Source organism: Uloborus diversus, chromosome 6 (assembly GCF_026930045.1).
Source record: "Uloborus diversus isolate 005 chromosome 6, Udiv.v.3.1, whole genome shotgun sequence".
Classification (NCBI taxonomy): Eukaryota; Metazoa; Arthropoda; class Arachnida; order Araneae; family Uloboridae; genus Uloborus; species Uloborus diversus.
In genome coordinates this window covers 68,943,805-68,958,125 of record NC_072736.1, presented here as the reverse complement: position 1 = coordinate 68,958,125, position 14,321 = coordinate 68,943,805, and the positions used below count along the sequence as shown (strand labels likewise).

Genomic DNA, 14,321 nt, shown 5'->3' with positions numbered 1-14,321 from the left:
GAGAAGTGAATTATTATGTGACAATACATATGTGTATTGAATCCGGTAAGGAATTTTTAATCAAAAGTTTCAGTGCGGGTTAGATGCGGCGGAACAGTTGAACAATTCAAGAGAATGCCCCCCCCTCCCGCCCCATGTAATTACGTTATTGCAGTGAAATTTTTTAAACACTTTACTAAGGGGGAGGGGGAAGAAGAAATGCATATTTTTATAGTTTATTAGAGGGATTTTAATTAGTGTAGCTATTTTTTACAGAAGAATAATTTCTAATGGCATTTTGAGCAGTTAAACGAAACTTTTCACCTTTTCACGACGGCCATATTAATGACGGAAATTTTAATAACTCTAAAACTACTTGTCTTAGGAGGAAAAATCAATATCTCTTAAATAGCTCTTTTAAAGCTCTTTCAGATGATATGCATTCATATCACCATATAAAGATCTGTAATGTAGTTCTAAGCAGTTAAACGTACGTACTTACCTTTTCAAGCGGCCATTTTGATGACGTTAATTGTAATAACTCTTAAACTATTTCTGATAGGAAAAAAAGTCAATCACTATTAAATTGCTCTTTTAAAGTGCTTTTAAAATATATACTTTATTTTCGCAATATTAAGATCCATAATAAAGTTCTAAGTAGTTAAACGAACGCACTTTTCTTAATAAGGCGGCCATTTTGATGAAGTCATCACAGGGGGTTCGTGACCTCTGATCAAATGCCTCCCGGCGGATTTTTGTTCTTAGATCTGTACATAAGCACTGTGCAAAATTTCAGACTGGTATCTGGAAGTGAAATGTTTTGGGTATTTTTGTCACAAACTCCACGGACTACTTTAATTCAGCCATCAATGAGCGAAGCCAACTCAGACTGATTAGCGATCCGATCTTTTTCACGAAAACTTTTAAAACTTCATATATAATTTGTTCTTTCCACCAAAGATAAAGATCTTCCACTGCACTGATCTTTTGTGTACAGAACTACCATGTTGTAATTTATCAGGAAGAAAATAAAATTTGTTTAGTCTTTAAATTCCATCATCTTTTCATTTAATAATGTACTGATTAGTTTGATAATCCTTAAAGTATTCTTGACATTGGTGCCAAAACTCAGATGGATTTGAGGCGAGAAACAAATGTTGCTAGGTACGGTACTTTCTGATCATTTGGTTAGGAAAATCTAAAGCACTGATCCAGTCACATGGTTCAACCACGACGACAGAACACACGTTTTGTGTGAACATTCCAGTACTTTACTTTAAAATATATCTCAGGACCTAAAATCCTTGCTTTCAAGAAATGAAGAGGTTTCTTTCACTCTCTATGTTTTATCTGTTCTCAATTGTCATATCCCAGTAGGAAATTTCATTACAAAAAGCAGAGCCGGCTTTCTTATTGTCCTTTGGCAACGGCTTAAATATTTATTTCAGTTCTCCCTCAACAATAGGTTAAAATAAATATTAATCATTTGGGAGATATAACCATCCAATGTTTAAATTAATTAACGAAAATGTTTCTGATTCGATCCATCGCGCTTCTAAACCATGCTCGCCACAACTTAATGACACAAAAAATTTGATCAAAATCGGTCCAGCCATTTAAAAGCCTTATGGTGACAAAGGTCCGCACTTTATATATTAAGATAATAAACCTTAAAAAACTGCAATGAAGACAAAACAGAGTTTTTAGCACATAAACGTCTAAATCCATTAGAATAAAAAAATGTTTTTAAGATGAAATTTTGCATTTTTCCAAAAAATAATTACAAATTATACATAATTCTGCGTTGGTTTCAATAATTTACATTGCAACAAACATCCAATGCTATTTTTGGAAACCTAGGCATTTAAAAAGTATTGTGTACATCCATCTTGGGAATGACCAAATATGGCGGCTGCGCGAAAAATTAAGAAATGATTTTTTGAATTTGTAGCATGAAAACAATTTAAAAATAATAAATCTTCATGAAACTACAATTCAGTTGAAAAGTTTGTAGCACATTTACGTGCAAGGCAATGAAGATAAGATTAAGTTTTAAGAAATTTTTTTTTTCATTTCTCAAGGATATTACATATTTCTAAATTATAAAAAAAAGAATTTGAGTTTTGACATCTGGAATTCAAATTATATTTTTTGCAATTACAAGTGTGTGCGTGTATGTAGGCGAGTGTGTTTGTGTCTGTGTGCAAGCATGAGTGTGGGTGTATATACGCGTGTGTGTGTAGGATAAAGAAGCAACCTGGAACTATTTTCGTTACAGGAGCAGTGTTGGAAGGGGCTGGTTGACAGCGGTGCTGCTGAGGGAGGCAGGGGAAAAATAAAATCATAAGAATTCAAAACAGTCAAATAAGAACAATAAACAATGTGGTTGCTCAAAAAAAAAAAAAAAAAATTGCAGCATATTTTGCGAAACTTTCATTAGTTTGCAGTTAAAGAAAACACCAAATGCTGCTATGTTTTTGAAAACTTTTAAGCATCGTGTCTACTTCCATCTTGTGAATGACCAAAGATGGCGTCATTTTACCTCAAAATTTCAAATTTTTTTCAGGAAACATTGACAAAACCAAGATTAGATCTCATGGTACAAAATTCCTTGGGAAAAAATTGGAAAAAAAATTTTTTTGGGGGGGGGGGGGGGGGGGGGGGCAAAATTGAAAAATTCCCACTTTCCCTAACATTTTGAACTATGTCATTTTCCCTGACAATTCCAGGTTTTCCCGGAGCGTACAAACCCCGAGTGCAAGTGGGAAAGAAGAAACATATAAATTATTTTATTTAGATAAATTATTTTAGGAGCCTTTTGAGCATAAGCACAAAATTGTATTTTTATTTAAAAAACAAAACAACAACAACAAAAAAAGCAAAACCATATACGTATGTTTAAAAAATAATTGAAGAGCAACTAACCCAGCATTGAGGCGCGCTCTTTCTGCTAAACTTTTAGGCCGTAATACACCTTGTCTGGCTTCTTCAGAAGGACTTTTTGGACTGTAGGCCAGGGGTAAGTCAGTTGCAGAAACATTACTTTCACCAGAATAGTTCAGAAAGGAAGATGATCCATTAAACATAGCAGTAGCAGGAGAATAACTTCTACCATCATTCCATGACTTTCAAAAAATATAAATATAAATATTAATATTATGTCAGAACTCTCATAATACTAGACAAGAAAAAAATCTTCAAGCTTTAAAAATTATACATGTACTGAAAAGTAAAATATTAATCATTACTAACAGTAGACAAAGAAATAAAACTATGAGTATGCTTATTTAGAATATAAGAAAATAATATTTTATAACAGAATGTCTTATATTTTAAATTTAAGCATTATTAGTTTTTGTAGAATTCAACTACCAGATGAGCAATTTGTGTTGGTTCATTTGGCAAAAATGTATTACTACAACAGCATTAAAATAACTTGAAATGCAATTACAGGAAAACTTCTCTACCCTCAAAAAAATTAATTTTAGAATACAATTTTTATTCATGCGTGTGTATAAGTTTTTTTTTTTTTTCACATAAGTAGACCTATACTTTGAAAGATTTTTAACAAGCATTTTAAATAGAAGGAAAATTAAGTGTAATGCAGTTTCTTTTTTATACCCTTGTAGAAAAATTCAGTTTTTTCAAGTTTTTTTTTTTTTTTGCAAAAGGTTCGTTTTTGAAATTACCGATTTTTATGTTAGTGGTTGCTCTTTTTTTATGAATAACATTTTACAAAAACTTTGTCTCTCATACCAGTCAACTTTTAACCTCATTTTTGTGCTAAAATCCTTGACTTATATACACAAGCAAGTACAGTATACTTTTGAGAAAAATTACTGCTGTTTTAAGATGATAACAGTCAGAAAAAAACTGGAAAATATCAGAAAAAAAAAACATTTTTTCCTCCGAAGGAATTAATTTCCACTCTAGAAAAATTGAAAAAGTGTATTGTTTCAACTTTTCAGGAAGTTTTAATTGAAATTTTCGGCAAAAATTGATTAGAAATTTCTCATACTTAAATGCTGATGCAAATTCCTCCCCTCCCCCCCTTGTATGTTAAGATACTGTCTAACTTTGATAATGCAAATTGTTGTATGATAACGTAATTTGCATATAGATCAAAAAACATTTCGTACTTTTTGCAAAAAAAAAAAAAATCCTTGGTGAAGAATTTGTTTTCCTTCTTCATAAAACAAACAAGCATAACTTTAATAACAGTACTACAAGTATGTTTCTGCTGACTGTGCAAATCAAATGTACCTTGTGCAGCAAAAAAACCCAGGTAAGCAATTTTCCATGTAACTTTATTGAAAATAAATAAATTAACAAAGCACAAAAAATAATAATATGAGAAGACCTTTAATAATAAATAAATTAATTGGTTTCAAACTGGCCACCTTTTGAAATAATATTAAAATAGAGGTGCAATTACCTATGAAAATACAGGGTTAACTTTGAAAATGAAAAGTAAGGAGTTTTTAAGGAGTTTTGCAGGAGTTTATTTTGTTGTTTAAGGACCAGTTTCTTGTTTAAAGATGCATTTTTAAAAATGTATTTCAGAAAAAATATGTACAACTCTAATATTTATTTTTGCTTTCATACAATACATAAAGATAATAAGTTTATAGTAAAATATGTATTTACTGCTCCTTACACTTGAGCCGTCTTGGAATCAAATTCAAATATGGGGGGGGGGGGGGGTAACCATTGAGATGTGTTTCATTTTGAAAATGAATAAAAAATAAGTGATATTAATTGAAAATTAGTACTTTGTCAAAATCAAAACACGTACTAACAATTTCCTAACCAAAACACTAAATAAAATAATTGATAAAATAAGAACTATAATAAGCCGACTGAAAGTAATAGAGGCCAAAATAACTTCCAACTGTCAAAACAATTGAAATATTTACAGGATACAAAAGCACAATTTTCAAATACAACAAAAAAATTTCGGAAAAGCTTGTGTTTGATTTTGGCATAGGAACCATAAGGTTACTCATACAAGACTGAAATACAGAAAATTCGATTAAAACATTAGGAATCCTTTTGAAAAAATTGTACAAATTCTTTTAATCTTCAAAATTGATAAAAAATTTTGTAGGCCATTTCAAAACTTTTATGTGCTGATAAATATAGAAAACTAACTAATTTTAACAATTTTTCTTCTAAAAAGTATGAAAATTATTATTCTAAAAAATAGTGGTACCACTGTTTATCTATTAAGTTACTTTTTTATCTATTGCATAAAATATGTTATGTTTATTCATGTTTAGTAATTAATATCTACAAATTTTTAAAATAAAAAAAAAATCATTTAAATGAAAAAAGCGAGTTTTTTTTTTTTTTTTTTTTAAATCTAAAAAATCAAACTTTGCCAACTACAGATGTTACCTATGTATTAAAACACTTGAAGTTGAAACAAAAATTAATTTCAGTCATCGATTCCATGATGAACTTTCTGATATTCAAAAATCTTAAAGAGCATGAATTTAGTTAGAAACTTTTCAATTTAATGATTTTAATAAAAATACAAACGAACTTAATTTCTTTACCTCTTTACAAGGCATAGTAAGTATCATAAATGCAAAACATCTTACACCCATGGTGGTGGCAAAGGGATTGCGATTTTCATTTTGAACGCCTTAAAAGTATAAAGAACGGCACATAAAAGAATCTATTTAAGTAAATTATTTTAGAATTGAATTTTAGAGTTCTACAATTAACGTCTTATAAATAACAATCGACGTAATTAAAGCAAAAATCAAATTAAACCAGCGATTTAGATTTCAACTTTTTGACTCTCAAAAAGAACACAGAATTCGGCTTGAAAATTTTAACCTTGTGATTTTCATAGGAATAAAAAGAAATTTCATTTATTTGCCTTCCAAAAAAGCATAATAAGCATCAAAAATCAGAAAAATTCGATTATCATATCAAATGCAAAGAGATTGCTTTAATCGAAATGAAAGCACTAAAAGTCTAAAAATGGCAAATAAAAGAATTTATTAAAGCAAAAAAAAAAAAAAAAACAACTTTAGAATGGTACTTTAACAAGTCTACAAGATGTTATATTATTAATAATTATTGAAAGAATCGCTAGAAATTTGGAAGAATATTTCGGATGTGGGAAGTATATAGTCTTAGAAAAAATTGCATTTCTGGAATTAACAGACAAAACAACAAGTTCTGTCTAGAACTAGACGAGCCTACTTTCCCGTATACCCACACTACTTTCTAGTACCTGATCAATATTCTCAAAAATAGCTAAAATCGAAATGTTTTTAAACATATTTTCAAAATACTTTAAGCTGATTTCTAGGAATAAAATATTCCTCACTCATCTAAAAAAAAAATAGATGCATAAAAAAAAAAAAAAAAAAAAAAAAAAAAAAAAAAAAAAAAAAAAAACGAACAAATAAAATAGCAGCAACTTTTAAACAAAGCAGCTAATACACTTTTTTTCTATTCAAAAAATCTTTAACAGCTTTCAAAACGAAAAAACAATAATTAAAATTAATAAACTCATTAAAATAAAAACATCATATCAAAAAAAAAATTCTTTTTCTTTTTCCCCTGTTGCCAAAAACAATTTTTTAAATGAATTAATGCACTTACCAAAATAAATAAAAAAATAAAATGTCAACTTAAAAAAAATAATTTTCATTGTCAAAAAAAAAAAAAAAAACGTCTGCGCATATCTTTATGTAGAAACATAAACGACTTCGAGTTTATTCGCCGAAAACTGAATACCTAAATTAAAACTTTAGCGTAAAAATAAAAACAAGTCAGATCAACAATAATTATTTCATAGTCAAAACCATAGCTACGGAGTTGGAGTCAATCTCATTTTGGGGTAAAGGAGTCGGAGTCGAATATCTAAGAATCGGAGTCAGTCATTTGTTCTCCGTGTATAAATTTTTGCCAAAGCTACGAAGTCAGAGTCGAAGTCGGGGAGTCGGAGTCCGATTAATTATCGGGCACAGGAGTTGGAGTCAAGTGCCCCTGAATTCTCGGAGTCGAGGTCTGGAGTTTGGCGTTAAGAGCTATTTCCAACAAAATTTGTTTGAAGTAAATCCGCCTTCAAGTACAGAATCTACATTGACTTTCAGTTCCCCGTAGGCGCCAATGTTAAGGGATTTGAACAGTTCAAAATTGAACGGAAAATTGTTCAAATCAAAAAGATATTTTATATACAAGTTTTTCATGAAAAGCTTTTTCCTGTAAAGTTTGTTTGAAGCAAATTCGCCTCACAGTTCGGAATTGCCTTGAATTTCCCCGTAGGCGCTAATGTTAAGTTATTTTGAATTGTGCAAAATTGAACAAAAAATAGTTCAAATCAAAAAGTGAAATATGGGAATGAGGTGTTCTCGCCGAGATCTTTCGAACAAAAAAAAGTTTTTTCGAATCGGACTATTCATTCAAAAGTTATTAGGGGGGACAGACAGACAGACAGACCGACAGACATTTTTCCCCATCTCAATACCCTACTTTCCAATTTTTAATTTTTCAATATTTATTTAATTATTTTATTAATTTTTGACTTTTTTTTGTTTTTCGCGATATTTTTAAGATGCATTAAGCCTTCTTTCATGCTTTTGTCTTCTTTTTCTGACTTTTATTTTGAAAGTAGGCTAAAAAACAGCGGAATTTCTGTAAAATTTGGTATAACGTAATCACTTGTATAGGATTAGAGACAGAAGAAAATCTTTCAGATAATGTAGAATAAAAAATAAGGAGTTTGTAAGGAGATAATAGTGAAATTCAGGAGTTTTAAGGGCCCTTATTTTCTTTTCTTAAAAAGCAGGAGTTCATAAGGAGTTTGTAAGGAGCGTACGAACCCTGTTCAAGGGCCGCAAGTCTTTTAAACAATCCTATTCCCTATAAAGCAATTGATTTAGAGAGTCCAAACCTCTTTGTAGTTTAGAGTAGACCTTTGACTCTAGAACACGCCATACAATGTAATAAATGGGATTGAGGTTTAGCGAGTAGAGCATCTACTCTAAAGATGATATCATGTCAAAAACAATGCACCTTGCACCACTTTTGTCTTTTTAGCCGCATGAACTGGTGTGGAGTCAAATTGAAATGTCCAATCCACATTGCTGTGCTGAAGTTCTTTTAGGTTCATTAAAGTATTTAACAGCGTCTAAAATGTAAACCTGTTACACTTTTTGATTCATTTTATGGCCCTCATCCACAAGAAAACCAAAGATTTTTTGTCCCTTCTGCTGATTTCATCACATAAAGCTTGACTTTGGATTTTGGCAATGTTTAACATTTTCTAAGGAGCTTGGGGTGTCTACAGGCCAAATCTAATTGTTCTGGGGGCATATGAACAACCTTTACTTTGCTTGAGAACATATAAAAATTTGAAGACTGCTGATTGGCTATTACGTTAAAACGTCATCTACCTCCTTCACAGCTTTATTTGAACGCTCCAGTTATTTTTCAAAAATATATCGAGAATTAATTTCATTGGGGGGAGGGGGTTAAAAACATTCTAACATAAACAAAATTTATTTACATGCGTTTATCGGGGAAAAAGCATGGCTGAAGCACTGGCCAATCAGGGAGCTCAAAACTGTTTTAAGTTCTTAGCTGAGTAAAGATTGTTTCTATGTTTCTGGGGGGTTATGAGCTGGTTGAATGGTAAATCAGTGAAAGGACACTTCCAGTGTGGACTTGCGGCCCGTCTCAAACGTTTCTGGCATCCTCTTTTGAGTCATACGAATGCCTCAACTTTTTGGAACTTATAAAACTTCTGTTTGAGCTGTTTTTGCCCTTAGTCACTTATTAGTCACAAATTTCTCATCTTACAAACAACTTCTCTCGTAAAAACCCAAGGATTTCATTGAACTCACTTTTAGATGACCTGACAATTTACTGAAATGTTCGCTGTTTGTTTTTGTACACTATCTGGATATTGACTATCATTTCTAAGCCACTTAAAGCAGCATACCGCATCAAATACTGTTTGCCAAGGCACAACAAGCAAACGAAATGCTGTTCTACTTGGTTAAATTTTAAAATAGCAGGTCTTTTGCTTGAAAGTGTAAGAAAACAGAAAAACAATAAACTAGGAGATATGTTGTAAATTATTTTTAAATAAAGTGAGCGACAAAAATAAATAAGACACTCATTAAAATGAAATTACAGTGAAGCACCGTTTATATTGGGTTGTTCGGAAAGTAATTTCGTTTTTTCCCGTCAGAGGACTTAATTACGTTTTTTCACTTAAGCCGCATAACCATTATATGTCTTGAGAGCTGATATTGCAAGGCTTGTGTGTGAAAAAGTTCTATTAATTCTACGCAGTAGTTTTTGGTTGGTGCCCTTTTAAATATGGAGAGCAATAAGCAGCATTTTCGTCATATTTTACTTTTTTACTTCAGAAAAGGTAAAAATGCTGTCCAAGCGAGAAAAAAATTGACGGATGTGTATGGAGAAGGCGTGTTAACAGTACGCCAGTGCCAGAGCTGGTTTGTAAAATTTCGATCCGGCAATTTTGATGTCGAAGATGCACCACGGCCTGGAAGGCCGGTCGAAGCTGACAAAGATGCGATAAAGGCATTAGTTGATGCAAATCGGCGAATAACCACACGAGAGATCGGTGAGAGATTAAATTTGTCGAATTCGACTGTTTATGGCCATTTGAAAGGCATGGGCTTAACCTCGAAGCTCGATGTGTGGGTGCCCCATGTCCTTACGGAGCGAAATTTGTGCCGTCGCGTTGACGCGTGTGATTCGCTCCTCAAACGTCAAGAAAATGATCCATTTTTGAAGCGGATTATTACTGGGGACGAAAAATGGGTTGTATACAACAATGTTAAATGCAAGAGGTCATGGAGCAAAAAAGATGAACCGGCTCAAAGCGTGTCAAAAGTCAACATTCACCAAAAAAAGGTGATGCTCTCCGTTTGGTGGGATGTCAAAGGAATCGTTTTTTTTTTGAGCTTTTGCCGGACAATACAACGATTAATTCAGAAGTCTATTGTCATCAGCTGGACAAATTGAATGATTCACTTAAAGAGAAGAGGCCCAAATTAATCAACAGGAAGGGTGTAGTGTTCCACCAGGATAATGCGAGACCTCACACAAGTTTGGTCACTCGCCAAAAACTTTTACAGCTTGAATGGGACATACTGCAACATCACCATATTCTCCAGATCTGGCGCCTTCCGACTACTATTTGTTCTGGTCCCTGCAAAATTTTTTGGATGGCAAAACCTTTACCTAATATGAAGATGTCAAAAACCACCTGAACCAGTTTTTTGCCAGCAAGGACCAAAACTTTTATGAGAGGGGAATTATGTTACTGCCAGAAAGATGGCAAAAGGTGTTGGACCAGAATGGCCAATATATAATTTAATAAAATATTTATTCATTATACGAAAACTGTCTTTCATGTTCCCCAAAAAAAAACGAAATGACTTTCCGAACAACCCAATACATTTCTCGTTTATATGTGTTTATCAATCACACATTTTTTTTAATTTGTCCCTGCCGAGTCTAATACACATTAACGTAAATCTATTATACGTTTTATCATTTATACGTTTTTTTCATACGGTACCTTCAAAAACGTATAAACGGTGCTTCACTGTACTTTACTTCCATTCGATGATGTAATCTTTACATAATTTTTTTTGCTGCACCCTGTATTCTGCCGTGCTAAGCGCAAAAGTGGAATCTGCGGTTGAGATCAAGCTGAGATGTCTTTTTTCAGAATTAAAAATAATAATAATAATAGTAATAATTCCTGATGAAATGACAGTAAAACATTTTATTTATTAAGTAAAATACAAAACAGAGAAAATCTTGGTTATAATAACAGTTTTGTTCAAAATTGCAGCTATAACTACTTTTACAACTGTGCTTAACATGGCCCTATGAATAAACTGAACCTCCAGTCTAAGTTTGGGTTCAGCTTTAGAAATTATTACGCAGTTTTGGTTTGGGGTTTCTGTTGGAAAGCAAAAGAAAATCCAATTAAGTTTTGAGTTGGACTTCATACTGAATTGGAAAAAATCAAAACTCAATAGCTTTTATTTTCAGACAGTAAAGTTACATTGTAATGAAGGGAAATCATAGACATTTTTCTTTCAAATAATATCAATCATGTTTGAAAGTCAAAACTTACAGTTATTATTTCTTGTTTCAAAGGCAATCCAAAATAGAAAATTTAATTGTTATGATTAGACACACCTTACCCAATATTATTTGTTGAACAACGACTTGACTTATTTCTGGTGTTTAATTAAAAAAACTCTCAGTTATAAAACAAAAAAAAAAAAAATTTTCTCATTAAACTTACCTTTATGTGTATTTCAGTTAAGCACAAAAAGAAAATTTGTGGATTGCATATATTTTTTAATGTTTAACCCTAAAAATGTACCAAGAAACACAGAGCTATTAAGAAACCCTATTTCTGTTCAAAAAAAAAAAAATCAAATTTTCCATTTTTTCCCAAAAAACCCGTTTTCTTCCACCACTTCAAAATTTCCAGAAATTTTACATCTCTACTACTCTTACAATCATAGAAAGATGGTAACTATAATCTTAAGTTTTATTTGCTTGTTATTTAAATAATAATGGCAATAAAGACGATGAGGTTGCAAGTATTTTTATACTGTACTTCCTTTATATATAAATATGAAAAAGTTAAGCAGCTTTAAAAGTAATACAAGAAAATAAATCGAAAATATATATATTAAATCAAAATGTATAATAAAAACATACTGTATTTAATGGTATACCAGATGAACCTGAACTATCAGGAGTTAAAAACCCATCAGACTTGTTATTATTATTTTGAGTAAGGTTCATTCCTGCAGTAGGCTCTTTACTCCGCTGACGAGGCGTACATCCAACACCACGAGCAAAATTCCTCTTTAAATGTTCTGATGTCAAAGGTCTGTGAAGGGATAATTCTTCTGGATGTCTGATTCCTAAGAAAATTAATAATATATAAACAGAAAACAATGCTAACAAGTCATTGCATTTTCCTACTAAAAACTTTTATTAAGTTGTAGTACAAAATTTAACTTCTTTTACATTTTTAAAGAATATGAAAAACATTAGTTCTTAAATTCTAGTACATCTCCAGTATGATATTTTTAAAATGTTCAAGATCACGTCACTTTTTTTTCTTTTCTATTTTCATTGAAAAATAAAAAACTAAGTAATATAAGTAATTTAGTGTAGTAGCTTATTGATAAAATTGATGCCTCTTATTCATGTATGCATTTTGAATTCAACTGTTATATTAACACTTGACCACAATATACATAAGAATCAGCAAGAATGGTTTCAGAAGAACTGATTTTTTTTTTTTTTTTTGCCATGCCAAGAAGAATAAAGTCAAAATATTGTGCATATGTTTAATTAAATTGTTAATGAGTTATTAAGTTACATATGAGCTGATAAGCTATACTAATAATCTCAGACTAATAATCCTCCAATCATACTAATAATCTCCGGGAAAAAAATTAAAACAGTGGTTCCCAAAGTGGATGCCGCCAAGGGCGGCATTTCAGCATTTCATTTGGGAAGTCGAGTTTCTTAAATATGAATTACCTCAGTATGAACAAAACACATATTGGCTAACAGCAAGTACAGTGACCTCTCACTTATACGCGACGAAATAAGGACAACGAAATTTTCGCGCACAAGTGAGATTCGCACATAAGTGAAAAACCCCAAAAATAAGCTTAAATACAGTAAGTTATCAACAGTTATATTAATACTAATAGTACACTACTGATACTAATGAATAAATATGAACATAATTTCCATTTATGCATGTAATTTAATAAAAATGTAAAATTTGAAGTTGCACGTTTTGTCATTTTTTATACACTGTACAATATGTAAGCGAATTCCACAAAACCTAAAAACTGTCGCCTGATTAGTGTCATAGTCTGTGAGGATACAAAAGATCCTGGATAGGCTATGTCAATGCTTTCCACTTCACCACGACTTTTAGGAAGGTCAACCTTTTCGCATGTAACCCGTTCTCCCCTCTCGATGTCAATCACAAGGCTAACTGCACCCCCAATCGCACACTTGCGCGAAAAAAACGTGTTCTTGGAAACTGTTAGGCATAAATGCCTGTTAATAACAACAGTAAATAATCCTATCCCATCACCTCACAACACCAAGAGTAAAAGAATGTTTTTTTCCTTACTTATAATGTATTACCAATCATTCTGCATGACTGGGGTAAAAGATTCTTATCAGCACTCATTCACGTTGGTCGAATCGACCGAATGTTTGTTTCACTTTCGTTCACCTTTGGCGGGAACTCCGTAGTGGATGACGTCACATGAATGCTTCTAGAAGGAATCTGATGGCACGTGTGCTTAACCATAGCAGTGACGAGCGTCCGTTCACGAGACTCGGATATGCTAATGAACCGGGGGATATTTAAACTGCTCGCGGCTTATGTTCTTTCTCTCTTTGATCATCTCTCGTCATTGTAGGCGGTCGCTCGATCGGTATTGAACTTGCTTGTTCGTGCCGCTCGCCCTTTATTGGAAATGATGAGCTGGAGTTAGCTTATTTCCCAATGGGTTAACTTCATCGAAGTTTTTAGTCAATAGTCATGCAGTTTGCATTGCAGTATTAGTTATCTCATGCAAAAGTAGCATGTGGAGAGATTATGTTCTTAGTATCTATTTTTATCATTTACAGCGTGTTTTAACTACTTACATTATTGTTTAAATAAACATCATGAAAGTTAGAAATAGTTTGTTAGTCTTATTTCAGAACTCACTCTGCTAGTATCAAAGGAAAACATTGGGGAGATATTATTAGATTAGAAATTCTCCCCTAGAGAAACATTTCGAACATTGGAATAAAGATGTGTGAAAAAGATTCCAAGAGACAGCAAGAAAGGTACAAATCTTCCGATAAGCAAAGCGTGAATAGGCGATTTAACTAAAACTTGAAAAACTTTTATCACGCATAAGTGAAAGGTGCATTTTAGGTTTCGCGTATAAATGAACAAGAGTTAACATTTTTTTCCTATATCGCTGGCCGGAATCGTGAGAAAAACGCGCATAAGTGAAAAAACGCATATAACAGAGGTTGCGTATAAGCGAGAGATCACTGTAATCATGACATGGGTTTAGAATTAATAAAAATTAGTGCTCAAAAGCAATTTAAATTTTTGTGACAAAATTTGCAATTTATTTTATAATATGTTATCATACAAAGTATCTTGACACTACAGTTTTCATCTTTTGATAAAATTTTAATATTGGATCGTTAAAATAAGGAAGAACAGGAAATCTGGTTACTAATCTAGCAATGCCTAGTGTCATGCTCTTTATTCA

At 32.0% G+C, this 14,321-nt stretch overlaps 1 protein-coding gene across 1 annotated transcript in view; it reads right to left on the bottom strand.

Moving 5' to 3' along the window:
- LOC129225294 (unc-112-related protein-like) overlaps positions 1 to 14,321 on the bottom strand; it is a 65,114-nt gene that overhangs the window by 33,567 nt on the left and 17,226 nt on the right. The window contains exons 4-5 of the mRNA XM_054859882.1: positions 11,725 to 11,933; positions 2,905 to 3,104 (exon numbers count right to left, since the gene is read on the bottom strand). Of these exons, the coding sequence (XP_054715857.1) occupies positions 2,905 to 3,104; positions 11,725 to 11,933 (409 nt within the window). The remainder of the gene's footprint in view (positions 1 to 2,904; positions 3,105 to 11,724; positions 11,934 to 14,321) is intronic.